This window comes from Diadema setosum, chromosome 4 (genome assembly GCF_964275005.1).
Source record: "Diadema setosum chromosome 4, eeDiaSeto1, whole genome shotgun sequence".
NCBI lineage: Eukaryota > Metazoa > Echinodermata > Echinoidea > Diadematoida > Diadematidae > Diadema > Diadema setosum.
In genome coordinates, this window is record NC_092688.1 from 14,671,727 (window position 1) to 14,686,457 (window position 14,731).

Sequence of the window (14,731 nt, forward strand, 5' to 3'; positions counted from 1 at the left end):
TGGGATTCTAATGACAACAGCCAGAGAAGCTCCAGCAAGAAGATTAATTACCTTTGAGGAGAGGCGTGATCTTCCAGAGCAGTTTGTACGCTAGATTTCGTTATACTAGTAGTTGCCCTGCACAGTCTCGTTTCTTTTATCTTCTGTCTTGCATATAACGGCTGCTGCAACTGAATTGTTTTTCTTTCGAAGTACTAACAGCAGCTTGTACAGGTTGTAAACTTACAGGTATTAGAAGCCAACTTTGTGGGAAAGGGTTGAAATAATCTCGCTCTAATCATTAACACACACTCGTCATTCAAATTTCATAAGAGCCCGGTACCAGGACTACAAATGTAAGTTTATATCTTGTGTCCTGTTCATCAAGGAGGGCGATAAACAAGGTGAACAAGGTGATATCAGGTGAACAAGTATTTAATCACTATGTATCATACACATGTGGAGTCAAATGACCCTCTACAACTAATATAGGGATGATATCGAGGTTTGTTGAAAGAAATCAGAAATCAAAATTTTCAGGTGATTTTGATACATGGAAAAAGTAAAATGTGTTTAGACTGGAGAAAAAAAAAAATCTGAAATCAGATTTAAGTCTACAGAATATCATGCCTGCTAATATGATAATAAGACAACTTGGGAATCCAACGACAACAGCCAGAGAAGCTCCAGCAAGAAGATGAATTACCTTTGAGGAGAGGCGTGATCTTCTTGAATGTTTCCACCGGTCCATAGCGGACATACTGACCGAGCCCCAGCTCCAGCAGCAGCAGGGGAAGCCCCGTCAAGAAGAGAGTGATGAAGTAGGGGATCAGGAATGCACCTGTGTCATATTGAAAGAAGGGAGGCCAGTTTAAGGGGGGATGTTCACGATTCCAAAGGTTTGTTAATCGAAAACTAAAATAAGATTTGTTATTCCAAAGGTTCATTACTTTGAAACACAAATTCTGTACACCTAGAGGTTTGTCATATAAATTGAAAATGAAAAATGGTTTGTTAAATGTTGAATGTTCATTCATCTGAAAATGAAATGAGGTTATTTTAAAGGTTCATTCATCTAAAAATGAATTACAAATTGTTATTCCAAACATTCGTTAGTTCCAAAATATAAACACAGTGTGTGCTAAAGAAACCTTGGAATTACAAACCTTCATTGTAACAATTTTTTTTTTTCATTCTCGGGATTAACTTATTAGAATAATGAACCCCATTTCATATGAAATATATATATGATATGATGAAATACAATGTGATTATTGGGAGAAATGTCTTTGGCAATGTAATACTGTTTCATAGAATACTTAAGGGCTTTACACCATAACATTCAACCCTTTTAAACAACTTCTATCAGGTGGACAGGTCATGCCATGATTGAAGTGATTTTTGATATTACAAAAATTATGAGACTTCCAATGAAATACTTTGTATTGAAAAGCTGACTACAATCATGTAACTTTTATTATAAAGGTTCTTGTCACTTCATCAGATAACATACATATGTACAAAGAAATAAACAACAGTAACACAGCTTTTTTATTTTAAAACATGAAGATAATCTGAAATACTTGATTGACACTGTCAAGTGTTTCATGAGTTGCAGAATTAGAATGTACACAAGGTGTGTGAAAAAATATCAAACTAAATGTCAGTTACCGTGTAATCATAGCCCGCTCGTGAGAAAATCAAACAGATGTTTATCTATGGGCAAACCGCCCAGCCAGTTTCAATACTATTCAACTTCTGTCAAGCAATCTGTGTATACCATCATTCTGTTATCTCTTACAATCTGGCCTCTTTGTCAAACAGTTTGGAGTTTCAGGAAAAAAACAAAACAAAACAAAGCAAGTAAAGAAAATCAATTTCATCATCCTAGTATTTTTCTCCTCACAGGCAAAAGTTGACCTACTTCAAAATAGTATCACATTAGCCAGGTTCACACATACAAAATAGCGGGATGACGATCGCGCTCCATATCTCGAGATTTTTTGCAACCGTTCACACGCTCCAAATTAGCGGGATAGCGATCGCGCTCGGAATCTCGAGTTTTTTGCAACCGTTCACACGTACAGAATTATCCCGCTAATTGCCGATAAAGATGACAGCCGAACCTGCAAACTGGGTCACACAGCCCCCTTCTCTATCACTGCCTGCACGCACTTCCCTTTGTCCATTGTTTTTTGCGCGTCAGTGGTGTGGTTCGCGCGCTGTTGTTGTGGTGCGCTAAAGAGGTGAAAAAGGTGAAGTATGATGGGATATAAAAACTCGAGATTCTAATCAGTCGTCAGTGGTGTGGTTCGCGCGCTGTTGTTGTGGTGCGCTAAAGAGGTGAAAAAGGTGAAGTATGATGGGATATAAAAACTCGAGATTCTAATCCCGACCGTTCACACGTACCGGCGCGGGGCGCATTATCCCGCTACTTGAGGAACTAGCGCAAGATTTCTTGGGATTAGCATCGCGATGCTATCGCGCTAATTTTCGGGTTTTTTCTGTCCACGCGTGCAAAAAACTCGAGATACCGATTGCGATGCAAATTTCGAGATTTGTATCCCACTAATTGGTGTACGTGTGAACCCCCCTATTATTAGCCATCATTCTCACTTTTGCAAAACAATACAATTGTTTAAGACTGTTATTGAGATAGACCATATTCCAGGTCAGCCATGCACTGAACAATTATACAGTCAAGAAGTCAGGGTTATCCACACTCATTGCTAAAATTGTTTACCCCACCCACCACATGTACAACTACACATAAATCATCTAGACAAGACAAAAGAAAAAATGTTACAGTCCACAGACTTACAATGTACTTCATGATTTTTGCATTGGCAAGCTAAAGGCCAACCCTAGTCCTCCTACCCCTTCCCCGCCTCCTTTTGCCATCATGCTGTTGCTCACACATTGTCTGACAGCTAATGTTGCATGAAGTTACAATTTACATTTTGTAATTTTACTGACACCTCATCTTTCATATTCCATGGTTACACTAAAAAGGTAGAGGGGGCTACACTTTTCATGCACTAATTGTGCTGCATCAGAGAATAAAAGTTGCGTGCGAACAAGCTAGCTCCATGTAAACAAAAAGTGAGAGAGGATAAAGACACAAAAAAGAGAGAAAAAGATAGATGAGACAAGCCTGCATTAATACCTGAAAACCTGAGCAACAGTTTTATATTCAGGAACATGGTTGGCATGAAACAACTGAAATGACACTGCAATTTCAAATCTTAACTCTTTCGCAAGCGCAAGACTTCCTCCCCTTTGCTTCGACTGCTGACACTTGACCCTAAAATCAATTTCATAATCATTTCAAGCAAACAGTGGCGTACGTGACTGTTGAGCAACACTGGTCTTCGATGACTTGCACAATTTTCAATTTAATCATTAATGAGATGAATGCGTTGTACAAGTTTCTGTATCCAACCAGAATTTCTGGACACTCATGCTCTCACTTTGCAGGAAATGGCTCAGAGTTCTTCTCCTCACAACACAGCTGCACTTGAAAGAATGATCGATTGTCAGTTTGTTGGGTTTTTTTATGTGTGTATGCTGTGGCTGTGTATGTGTGTGTGTGTGTGTGTGTGTGTGTTTTCAACGTAAGTTCTCTTACTGCTCAATTTCTGCAGCCACGAAATCACTGGTATTCAAGCAATCTATCAAATGTCAGTTGTAAGGCAATACAATTTAAAGGTGTAACATGGATTTTGTTCAAGAGCTATGAGCAAAATAATATATTGTACATGTGTGCTTCAAAGAAGTTATGAAACTCTGCAGCTACTTCAATGTGCTACCATTCTCACAAGACTTCCAACAAAATGTGAATTCGATAAAGGGGCATCATAGGCTCAATAATCCAGAAAATAATGCTCTGTTGTTTTTGTTTTTCATAGGCTGTATTCCTAGCCATTCAAATGGCAAGTAATATCTGATATGAACAATCATTTTCAAGTGGTTGTATAAGCTGATGAATGACTGTTGACAAGAAAAAATGTAGACAAAATTCAATGAAAACAAGTGGTCCAAAAAGACACATAGCAGCTTGCATGTACCTGAAATTGCATCTTACGCATGCTTTATAGAAAATGTCTGTAATATTGGTTCAGCATCTGAATTTTTGTTTTCTTCAAAAGTACATTGCAATTTTGTATCTTTACAAATTTTGTGGTATGTGATATTTTTTTCCCCCCATGATTCTGTAAAGAATATGTAAAAACATGCAATATTCCTACGTCCCCAAGCACAATAGTAGCCGTGCTCTTCAAACACATTCCAGAGATATTACTCTGTGCAATGGCTGGTTGTATGTGTACATTGTATTGCAACATGGTTTCATTTCTGCCTCGAGTTGATACTATACCTACAGCATGTACGTTTAAGAGACATATACTGAAGTCCATCATTAGGGACATTGTAGCGGAAGAGAATGAAACAACAACAAATCAATGAACATCTGGGGGGGGGGGGGAACTAAGAATTTTTTAAAGGTATAATGCAAATTATGGCAATTTCATCCTCAGAATGAAACTAACGTCCCACTGAGTATAAGAAACACAATACTAAAAAAAAAAAAAAAATGAATGAGCACTTATGAACTGTGACCAATATTTCATACTTATCATATTATGCTTATAAACAGAGAGGGGAGTGAGTATTCAATTTGTTCATAAATGAGGGGGATAAGAAATAAACTTTTTTGTGTGTGTGTACATACATGTATGTGTAGGACCCCCCCCCCCCCCCCCCACACACACACACACATATATTAAACCTGGCAAAATAGTGACTTCTGTAGAAGCTGTTATTTTCATGTAGAGATATTTTGGCAAATGAGGAGGCCACAGACATTTTTGCGACATGTTGTTTTCGCGATCTGACATCAAGGCTATCATAAGTTTATTTCCACAAGTAAGTGCACTAATTCATGCCTGTCGATATGTGATACAATGTATTTTTGCACAAAATTTGTGGCCCACACTGATTTGCAAAATTTGAGAAAATTAAACCCTTGCAAAAACAAAAGCTTTAATAGTATCAGGGGCAAAGAGTTGTACAGGCTGTTGCTTGATCATTTACCTGAAACATTATTCTTTATTTTTTCAGGACAGACCGACTGAAGAGATGTGACTTATTTTGTAATCTTGAAGAAACTCACATCCAATCTATTCACAAATTTCCACCTACAATGTATTTTTCAAAGGTAACTTCAGCACGGTGTGAAAATACACTTCAAGTGTCTCTCGAAAGGGGATAACTTTCTTTCTGAGTCAGAAAATATTGCCGAAAGCTTCACTGCCCTGTCACCTTTGTGTCACTGAGTTGGCATTTAAAGGCAACATTACTGTAAAAGCTGTTATTTTCATGAGGGTTTAATTTTCTCAAATTTTCCAAATCACTGTTGGGCCGTGAACATGGCAACATAATGAAAGTATTGCCACTTGATCCCGATCATATTAAATCTAAGAATAGGCATTACTGCATTTACGATTGCCTTGGTGTCAAATCACGAAAACAACATCTCCCTCAAGTTCTGTGACCTCCTCACTGGAAAATATCTGTACACGAAAATAACAACTTTTACAGTATATTTGAGAATTATTTTTCCATACGTCATGTAATGGACATGAATGCATTGTCAATTCTTATTTCATCATCATTCATTCTTGAAAGCCACTTTGCCCTAGTGGTCAATGCTGTTTCTGAGTAGCCATATTGCTTTCAATGTAAAATTTGATTGAATTTATCGTAAAAAGAGAAAAGCCGTGTGTGGGAGAGTTTCAACACTTACCACCACCACTCTTGTAGCACAGGTAAGGGAATCTCCAGACGTTGCCGAGGCCCACAGCATAGCCCACGCAGGCCAGGATGAATTGGGCCTTGTTCCCCCATTTCTCGCGCTGACCGCCAGGATAGCCGCCAGCCTTGACCACTCCCGGGTCCTTCAGGGGGGAGAAACTGGCCTTTGAGGAGGGCATCGTGGACGAGTCCTTTGCAGATTCTTCTGGGCTGGAGATTCGAGAGCATGTGATGGAAGAGAATTTGTGATGAGCAACTATGAATACACAAACTACTGTACAAAAGGTGTGTTACTGTTATTTCTAACCCCAATCCCTCCTTATCCAGTGAGACAAAAGTCTACCGAGAAACCCAAAGCACACAAAATACAAAAAGGTGTGACAATTGGTATTCCCCTGACGTAACACAGCGAGAAAGAGAAAAAAAAAAATGCTGAGTAATCCTGAACACACAAAATACACATACACAAAAAACACACAATACAAGACCACACAATACTGCCTTTTTTACACCCTACCCCACCCCTACACAAAAGACAAAAGGAACAATGCTAGAAAACCCTGAAAAGGCATCACAATGCAGCTACTTCTCTCTCCATTGATATTAAATTAGCACACAACTAACACCTGTCCTCACAAATGGCACACTTGAAGAACTCCTTCTCTCTGGATATATTCCCACCTGGTTGGTAATCAATATTTGTTAGACAAAGACATTGGTGTTGAATAACTCTCGTAGACACGGATGAAAGGAATCAGGTTACCATTTGCAGATGAAACAAAAACCTAACTTCAGTGCTTGAAAATAGTTCTTAAAGATAATAAAAAGTTTTGGTACCTCAAAAGTGTCCTTGAATTTCCTTGTCTTAGTTTGTGTTTCAGGTTAAAGTACCTTTCATATAACTAACACTGTGAGACTTACTCGCCCCAAAGTGCTCTCATGTCTTAGTAATCATGCAATTAACTGCGACCAGCAGCCCCATACGCATAGCGACCAGTAGTCCCATACGCATAGCGTAATCGGGCTTCGCATTGTAGCATTCAGGATCATGACAGATTTAGTATCGCAGGGTAAATGTCAACTTAAAATCCCATAAATTCTTCAATTTGAAGACTTACCAATTAAGTTGAAGTATTGAAAACGGGCTTCGGGCAACGTTTGGTTCTGCCTATAGTCCCTTTCTGTTCGAATTGATGACTGAATGTGACTCGGTCGACAGGACCTCAGGAGAGCTACATACAGTACACTGAATACTACAGCCAGTGCATGCGAACACATCGCATGCACACAAATTTCAAATCCGTGAACGGATAAGATGTTTGTGTGCACATGCGCTGGCCATGGTATCCAGTGTATGTAGCTCTCCCAAGGTCCTCTCGACCGAGTCACATTCAGTCATCAATTCGAACAGAAAGGGACTATTGGCAGAACCAAACGTTGTTTGAAGCCTGTTTTCAATACTTCAACTTAATTGGTAAGTCTTCAAATCGAAGAAATTTTTGGATTTTAAGTTGACATTTACCCGCGATACTAATTCTGTCACGATCCTGAATGCTACAATGCGAAGCCCCATTACGCTATGCGTATGGGGCTGCTGGTCGCAGTTAGCTATGCGTACAATGGGCTGCACGCTGCTGGTCGCAGTCAGTGGTTTCGTACAATATTTATCGACGCTGTACAGCGTCGGCTCTGGTACGAAACCATTATTGCATGATTACTAAGACATGAGAGCACTTTGGGGCGAGTAATTCTCACAGACAACGTACTTTAACCTGAAACACAAACCAAGACAAGGAAATTCAGGGAAGCTTTTGAGGTACCAAAACTTTTTATTATCTTTAAATGTGAGTTAGGGATAGAAACAACCAATGCAAGAATTTTAATCAGTATAATCAACATTAAGTAATTGCTAAATATACAAAATGTGAACAATACTTATAATAGCATTGTGTAGTTATTGTTCAGTGGGAATAGTGATATCTCCTTATATTTTAGGATTTGTTATGATTTTTTTTTTTATGTGGTAGGATGTTTTGTAATACAACTGACCTACACATACATGCATCAAATGTGATAACTCGAACATTTTTTTAATCACTGCTCCAAATGGTTAACAATGCCTTTAAATGTCAGCTCAACATATTAAGTGCATGCACTTTGACACAGCGAGAAAAGATTACCGGTAACTCTTATTCATATTTCAAAATGCTTTCTTGCACACATTCTCTGGCTATCTGCCAATAAGCTGGTATGATTTGTGAGGTAAATTTTGCCTCCACACCAGATACCATAATTATGATGATGCTGGCCACTACAGTCTTTACATCAGTCCAGGCTACACTGAATCCATTTGTTTTAAACTATCAATTTAATGATTTTGTCAATGATTATTTACAGTAATTGTGCAATAAAAACATAGTTTTCCACACATTCTGCATATATATCTATTACTGAATGTTAATAGTTTCTCATAATAATCGGCTATACACTTAATGAAACCTAAACTAAAAACATAATGGATGCATTTTTTATGTTTGAAGCTTTATCAGTCTCTGACCATTACCCACCTCCCCCCCCCCCCCCCCCCCCCCCAATGTTTGGGCTTATACCTCATTTACACTGCAGGTACTTATGTACATGTGTAGGTTTCAGAGCATCTACAAGGAGGTTCTAAAGCCTGCTTGAAAAAGTGGTCTCTTGTCTGTTAACCCTTCAGTAACTGAAGATTCAGTACATTAATGGCCTGTGGTTCCCTGGAAGATACTGCAATATGGCTATAATTTCGACATAACTTTCTAAATGATGTATTATAGCTCAATACATGTTTATTTTTGTCTATAAAGTTATGTTCACTTGAAAGCCTATTCAGACCTTACCAAGAGAATGGTGGGTCATAGAAGTAATTCTGACATGCTTCTGTTGACCTCTGACCTCTTTCAAATTACATAATTATGTATATTCTATATGAAAACAAAAAAAAGGTAAGGCATGAAACTATTTTTAAAAAAGACAGATAGACAGTATCAGGTGGGTTAATACTGCTCGGGCTGTTCAAGCAGGCCAGACTGGCTCCGTTCCCATGGTAACCAAGCTCTTCTGACACTACTTAAGTATTCCAAGCTGACTGGTCACAAGGACTAACCATGAATAAGGCATAAAGAATAATGAAGCTGTAAACAGTAGTGAAAAAAGAACAAGACAAAAACAGTAGCCTGCAGTGAAATCACAGACAGTGAGTCAGCATTTTTCTTATTACATCAGCATTACATGGAGAGTTACTTTCATTGGACGGCAGGTGATCTCTCATAAAGTATTGTAACATGTGACTCAGTCTTAAAGGCATGATTTACCATTTGCAGATTATACAGAAACACAGCTTTAGTGCTTCAAAATAGTTCTAAACTGTGAGTTAGGAATAGAAACAAGCAATGTAAAAATGTTGATCAGTATATATAATCAATGTTAAGTATTGTTAAATATACAAAACATGAACAATAATTACAACAAAATTTAATCTAGAATAAACTGTTTGCAATTATGGTTCAATGAGCAAAATCTCCTCGTATTTTAAGTTTTATCGCATAATTTTTATATGGTAAAATGTTTTGTGATACAACTGACCTACAGGTTGTACACATACTGTATGCATCAAATGTGATAACTCGGATATCTTGTAAATCACTCCCAATGGTAAACAATTACCTTTAAGTACTTTACAAAAATTCTGCACGTGTTTGCACGACCAACACTGCAATAATAGCAAAATAATGCAAAATGGGCAAAACGAAAATTGGCTTCAATTGTGAGTCACAAAAAGTTTGGGGGTAAAATCTTCGACATCACTGCAGCCATTTCAAACTTGTATTGATCGACAAAATGCAAAGCTATTGTCAGAGAGAGACAAATTTTATGAGATTTGCTGCTAATAGCATACTTAATTAAATTTGGAGTACCAGGTAAGTGCATACATGTAAGTGAACATTAGTGCAAATGACCTTTCTCTTTTCTCAGTTGCAATAGCTAGGAACTTCACTCGTTTTCAGAGTCACATAATGCATGTTAAGCCTGCTCGATATGACAATTGATGGAATTCATGTTAAAACAGAGAACGAACTTGCATAGACCAGGTGACCACAATGGTTCATTAACTAACACTAGGTGAAGATTCCACTTCATTGTTTTGCAGTGAATGCTTTTAAAACAAACTCAATATTCCAAAATACCAGGTTTGCTGTCAGGTGAATGTAATGGCAAGCACCATTCATAATAATAGTTTAGGAGCCATATTTCCCTTTTGCAAACATCACAAAAGTTTGTATGGTTGAAGAGTAGAGTTTCCAAATATTGTGCATATTGAATTCTAATGTAATACAATGTAATACACATCTGAGTTAAAAAAAAAAAGAAAGATACAAAGAACTAACAACATGTCACATGAGAATTTGCTCCTCTTTTGTACCAAGAATAACAGATTTTTTTTTTTTTTTTTTTTTTTTTTTGGGGGGGGGGGTCAAAAAAAATCAATGAACATCTAGTTGTATAGTCCCTCCATTGCAAAGAAGTTTTCAGGTTGTACTATTCTGGAGAAAGGTCTCAGTTACCTCCCTCTACAAATACCAGCGTATTAAAGGAGTCTAATTTGTATGCAATAACAGAGTGTAGGGCTTTTTACACTTGCAAATTTTTGCTTAGTCCCGTACCAACGGTGGGGCTAAGGGGGGCCTTAGCCCCACCGTTGGTACCGGACTTTCCTTAGCCCTCTTTCTGTTTACACTTGTTTTTGCCAAAGTGGGCTAGCCCCACTGATAATCCCGTACTATCTGGCCCAGCAAAAAAGCAGGGTTAGCACCGCAATTGCGGTGCTAACCCTGCAATTGTGATGCCAAGCAAGCGAGTGTAAACAGAACGAAAAAATAATGCGGGGCTAAGCAACGGAGACAAAGTCCGGCCCCCCACTGACCAATCAGAAACGAGGTAATCAAGTGCTGCCGGTGCGCGCATGTACTTGTACAGTGCACAGCGCAATAATGAATATTCATGTGGTTTGGAAAGTACGGGACTAAGAAATACGAGTGTAAAAAGGTCAGTTTTCTCCTTTAGCCCAGGACAAGAGCTTAGTACGTGATTTATTGGCGAGTGTAAAAAGCTGAAAAAAATTGGTATGGGACTAACGATAGTCCTGGGTCAGAGAAAGTACGGGGTTAAGAAACACAAGTGTAAAAAGGGCTTAAGAAGACGAAGGGCAATTATATGATTCAAGTTCAGGGCAATTAATGCCCTATTCCCCTCCACCCCCCCTCCCCCCAAAAAAAGTAGCCAGTCCATATTATCATTACTAACAAAAACAGACATCCAGAGCAAGTTTCAAAATATTGCCAATCGATGAACAAGTACGCAAGAGATTATTCAAGCAGAGGGATGAAGGTTGAGGTGTGAGTTTTCTTCAATTATCTCCTACAAATCTAATTTGTAGAGAGACAACTGAAGAAAATTCACACCTTAATGAACAAGTAATCACATCTTAAATTGCATTTCACAGAGGAAAGAACAGAGACATTTAATCACGCAACATGCTATCACTGAACGCACAGCTAGCCATCACTTGCTTTTTAATGGTGCGCAAATGCTTGCCAAGTACATTGATGTGCCAATTCTTCCGCTGCAAGTGGGTGACAGTATGTTTTCTACAGCATCTCTCCAACTTATTGCCAAGTATTACATGCATTTTACCATTGACTTTTCTGAGCAGGCAGTAGCAAAATTATTGACCGGTCAATAATGACTAGAGTCAAAGCTTGGGCTATAAAGAATCAAAGATGCCCTACTCAGATGACTGACATGGTTAATAACATCTCTTATCACACCCACATCTGTTTGATCTTCTACAAAGAAGCAATAACATGGTATTTTGGTTTATTGCCACTTGGTCTACTATCAGATGGTCTATTTCCCAGTTTGTCTAACACCACAACAGCTAAACTCACATGGTCTACTACCAACTTTGTCTTAAGCCCGTTTGGTCCCCTTCTCACTTGGTCAAATACCCAGTTTGGCTACTTATCGTTTCGTCAAATGACCAGATGGTCTAATTGCAGTTTTGTCTCCTTGGACCCTTTTCCCATTTTGTCTGATAAACTGTGGGTATTAGACAAAGTGGGCATAGCCCATCTGGAAGTAGACCAACTTGTAATGAGGCTAAGTGGCAATTGGACTAAATGGTCATTAGACAAACTGGTTGAAGGTGAAACAGGAATAGACCATGTGGGTTGAGACTAAATGGCTATTAGACGATAAACCAAGTGATAGATCACCGGTATTTCAACTCACCACTGCTTGCAGGATAAATGGGAATCCCAAGTCAAATACAGCTATGAACGCACACGCCAAGAATTTGTTTCCTTTCCCAGTCTCTTCAGTATTTGTGAATGGGCAAAGAAATAAATCACCCCTACAATGTACTTATGAGGTGTGATATACAGTCAGCACCACGTCCAGGTATGCAAATGATGCCCCACAAACTAACCAATCACATGCTGAATTCTTCGAGAATGCACTCTGGCATCACAAAAGCTGAATGGGATTCCGCATTGATTGTCTGCGGCAGCCAAAGAACAGCCTTTGAAGGCCACGATTGTTATAAATTCTAAAAGTTTTGTGAATGTCTTCCCCCACAAAACAGGCTCTTTGTGTGACATAAGCCTTGCCTACTGTGCCTCGGGTGTTTTCGGGATAGTGGAGATGTACTTTGTGTGAACTACAACTGTATCTTTACAACAACAAAAACAAAACATAAATAACATCTTGACTTGATTCTGTCTTTTTGCTACCATCAACCACAACCAATCTGTTTACAATGGCAATGGATTTTACGATTACTTGGTAGCAGAAGGGTTAAACCGGATGGCCTGTAAGGAGTGGTACAAAAGTTCATTAACTGCTTGCATGCAGAAGTGCTTCTAATGCAACAACAAGGACTGACTTTTTCTGAACATGAAAATACAATCACTCTACACAGAACAATGGCGACAGCCAATTCAGCTTCTTTACTGTACACGCACAACAGTCTTTCGTTCTGTAAACAGGAATGTACATTATTATTATTGCTGTATATCACCTTTGAGATATTCTATCTCATCCCCTTCCCCCCATCTTTCTTCATTCTTTTTTTCTTTCTTTCTTTTGAAGATGTGCAATTGAGGGTGACTACCAGTAGCTTGACAAGATTAGCTCGTATGTGCTGGCTCTCAAAGGGAAGTCATGCATTTTGAAATTGGATATCATTCAAACAATTAAAAAATGGAAATTTGTGTACATATAGCGATGATGTATCACTTAAAAATTATAAAAAACAAAAAAAAACAAATATAAGAGTTTCATTGCAATATGAGTTAGTGTAACCAAGAAAGTACATGGTGAGCCAGTACACATTTGTACTTCCTTGGTGTAACTCCACTCATGTCAATCTGAGTTTTTGCAATTAAACCCGCTAAAAGATAAAGAAAATATTAAAATGATAAGAAATTGAATATTTTTCATAACTGAGACTATTCCTCATTATGTAAAAAATGGGGCATCAATGGAAAGGTCTTATCTAGCTCTTGCTGATAGTGGACTTACTTTAAAAATGTTTTGAAATGGAACTTAACCCATTCTACCATCAAACTCTTCTCTTATTTTCAAATACCAGAAATCATTCACATCACATGAAATTGTGTCTAATTGAAAGCATTCAAGGTTTGCACATATCTTGCAATCACTACCTCATTTAGCAGTTATGTATGAATGTATGACACAATCAAGCAGATATTAGAAGCATAGCAATTCCAAAAATATCAAAAGTATGTTCGTGTTTCTCACATCAGACAAATAAGTCTGCTGTATCTATTGCATCACGAGTTTAACTCACAATGTAGATATAATGATATATTGCCACCACATCGGTCAGCCTGAAACACCGTGATGTACGAGTAGGATAATCTTATCAGAATGTTCGGACACAGTGCCCTTTCGTACGGCAAGATTGCAAGGGGGAGCATTCTCACAGCAAGTCCTGCTAATTGCAACTGATTGACAAATTGCCCTACTTCGACGTAAATAAGCACTGAATTGATCAGTGTTTTAGTAGTAGCCATGATAAAAAATCATGGGCGTACATACTCGAGCAGGATTCGAACCTGCGACCTCCTGATCACCGGACAGGCGTCATCTCCACTAGACCACCGAGCTTTCGCCCGACAGCAAGTGTTGGTTCTAATCCTTATAGCATGCAGCGGGTACTGCTTTTATTATTCAAATTCATGAAATTCTTCCGTCGAGATGTTTTCATTGCAACTGATTGACAAATTGCCCTACTTCGACGTAAATAAGCACTGAATTGATCAGTGTTTTAGTAGTAGCCATGATAAAAAATCATGGGCGTACATACTCGAGCAGGATTCGAACCTGCGACCTCCTGATCACCGGACAGGCGTCATCTCCACTAGACCACCGAGCTTTCGCCCGACAGCAAGTGTTGGTTCTAATCCTTATAGCATGCAGCGGGTACTGCTTTTATTATTCAAATTCATGAAATTCTTCCGTCGAGATGTTTTCATTGCAACTGATTGACAAATTGCCCTACTTCGACGTAAATAAGCACTGAATTGATCAGTGTTTTAGTAGTAGCCATGATAAAAAATCATGGGCGTACATACTCGAGCAGGATTCGAACCTGCGACCTCCTGATCACCGGACAGGCGTCATCTCCACTAGACCACCGAGCTTTCGCCCGACAGCAAGTGTTGGTTCTAATCCTTATAGCATGCAGCGGGTACTGCTTTTATTATTCAAATTCATGAAATTCTTCCGTCGAGATGTTTTCATTGCAACTGATTGACAAATTGCCCTACTTCGACGTAAATAAGCACTGAATTGATCAGTGTTTTAGTAGTAGCCATGATAA

The 14,731-nt window shown here is 38.6% G+C and overlaps 1 protein-coding gene across 1 annotated transcript in view; it reads right to left on the bottom strand.

The window, feature by feature from the left end:
- The window catches only part of LOC140227571 (sodium- and chloride-dependent GABA transporter ine-like), an 84,750-nt gene that overhangs the window by 42,736 nt on the left and 27,283 nt on the right, over positions 1 to 14,731 (bottom strand). Inside the window, exons 2-3 of the mRNA XM_072307987.1 lie at positions 5,783 to 6,000; positions 686 to 820 (exon numbers count right to left, since the gene is read on the bottom strand). Coding sequence (XP_072164088.1) covers positions 686 to 820; positions 5,783 to 5,969 — 322 coding nt within the window. The 5' untranslated portion in view covers positions 5,970 to 6,000. The remainder of the gene's footprint in view (positions 1 to 685; positions 821 to 5,782; positions 6,001 to 14,731) is intronic.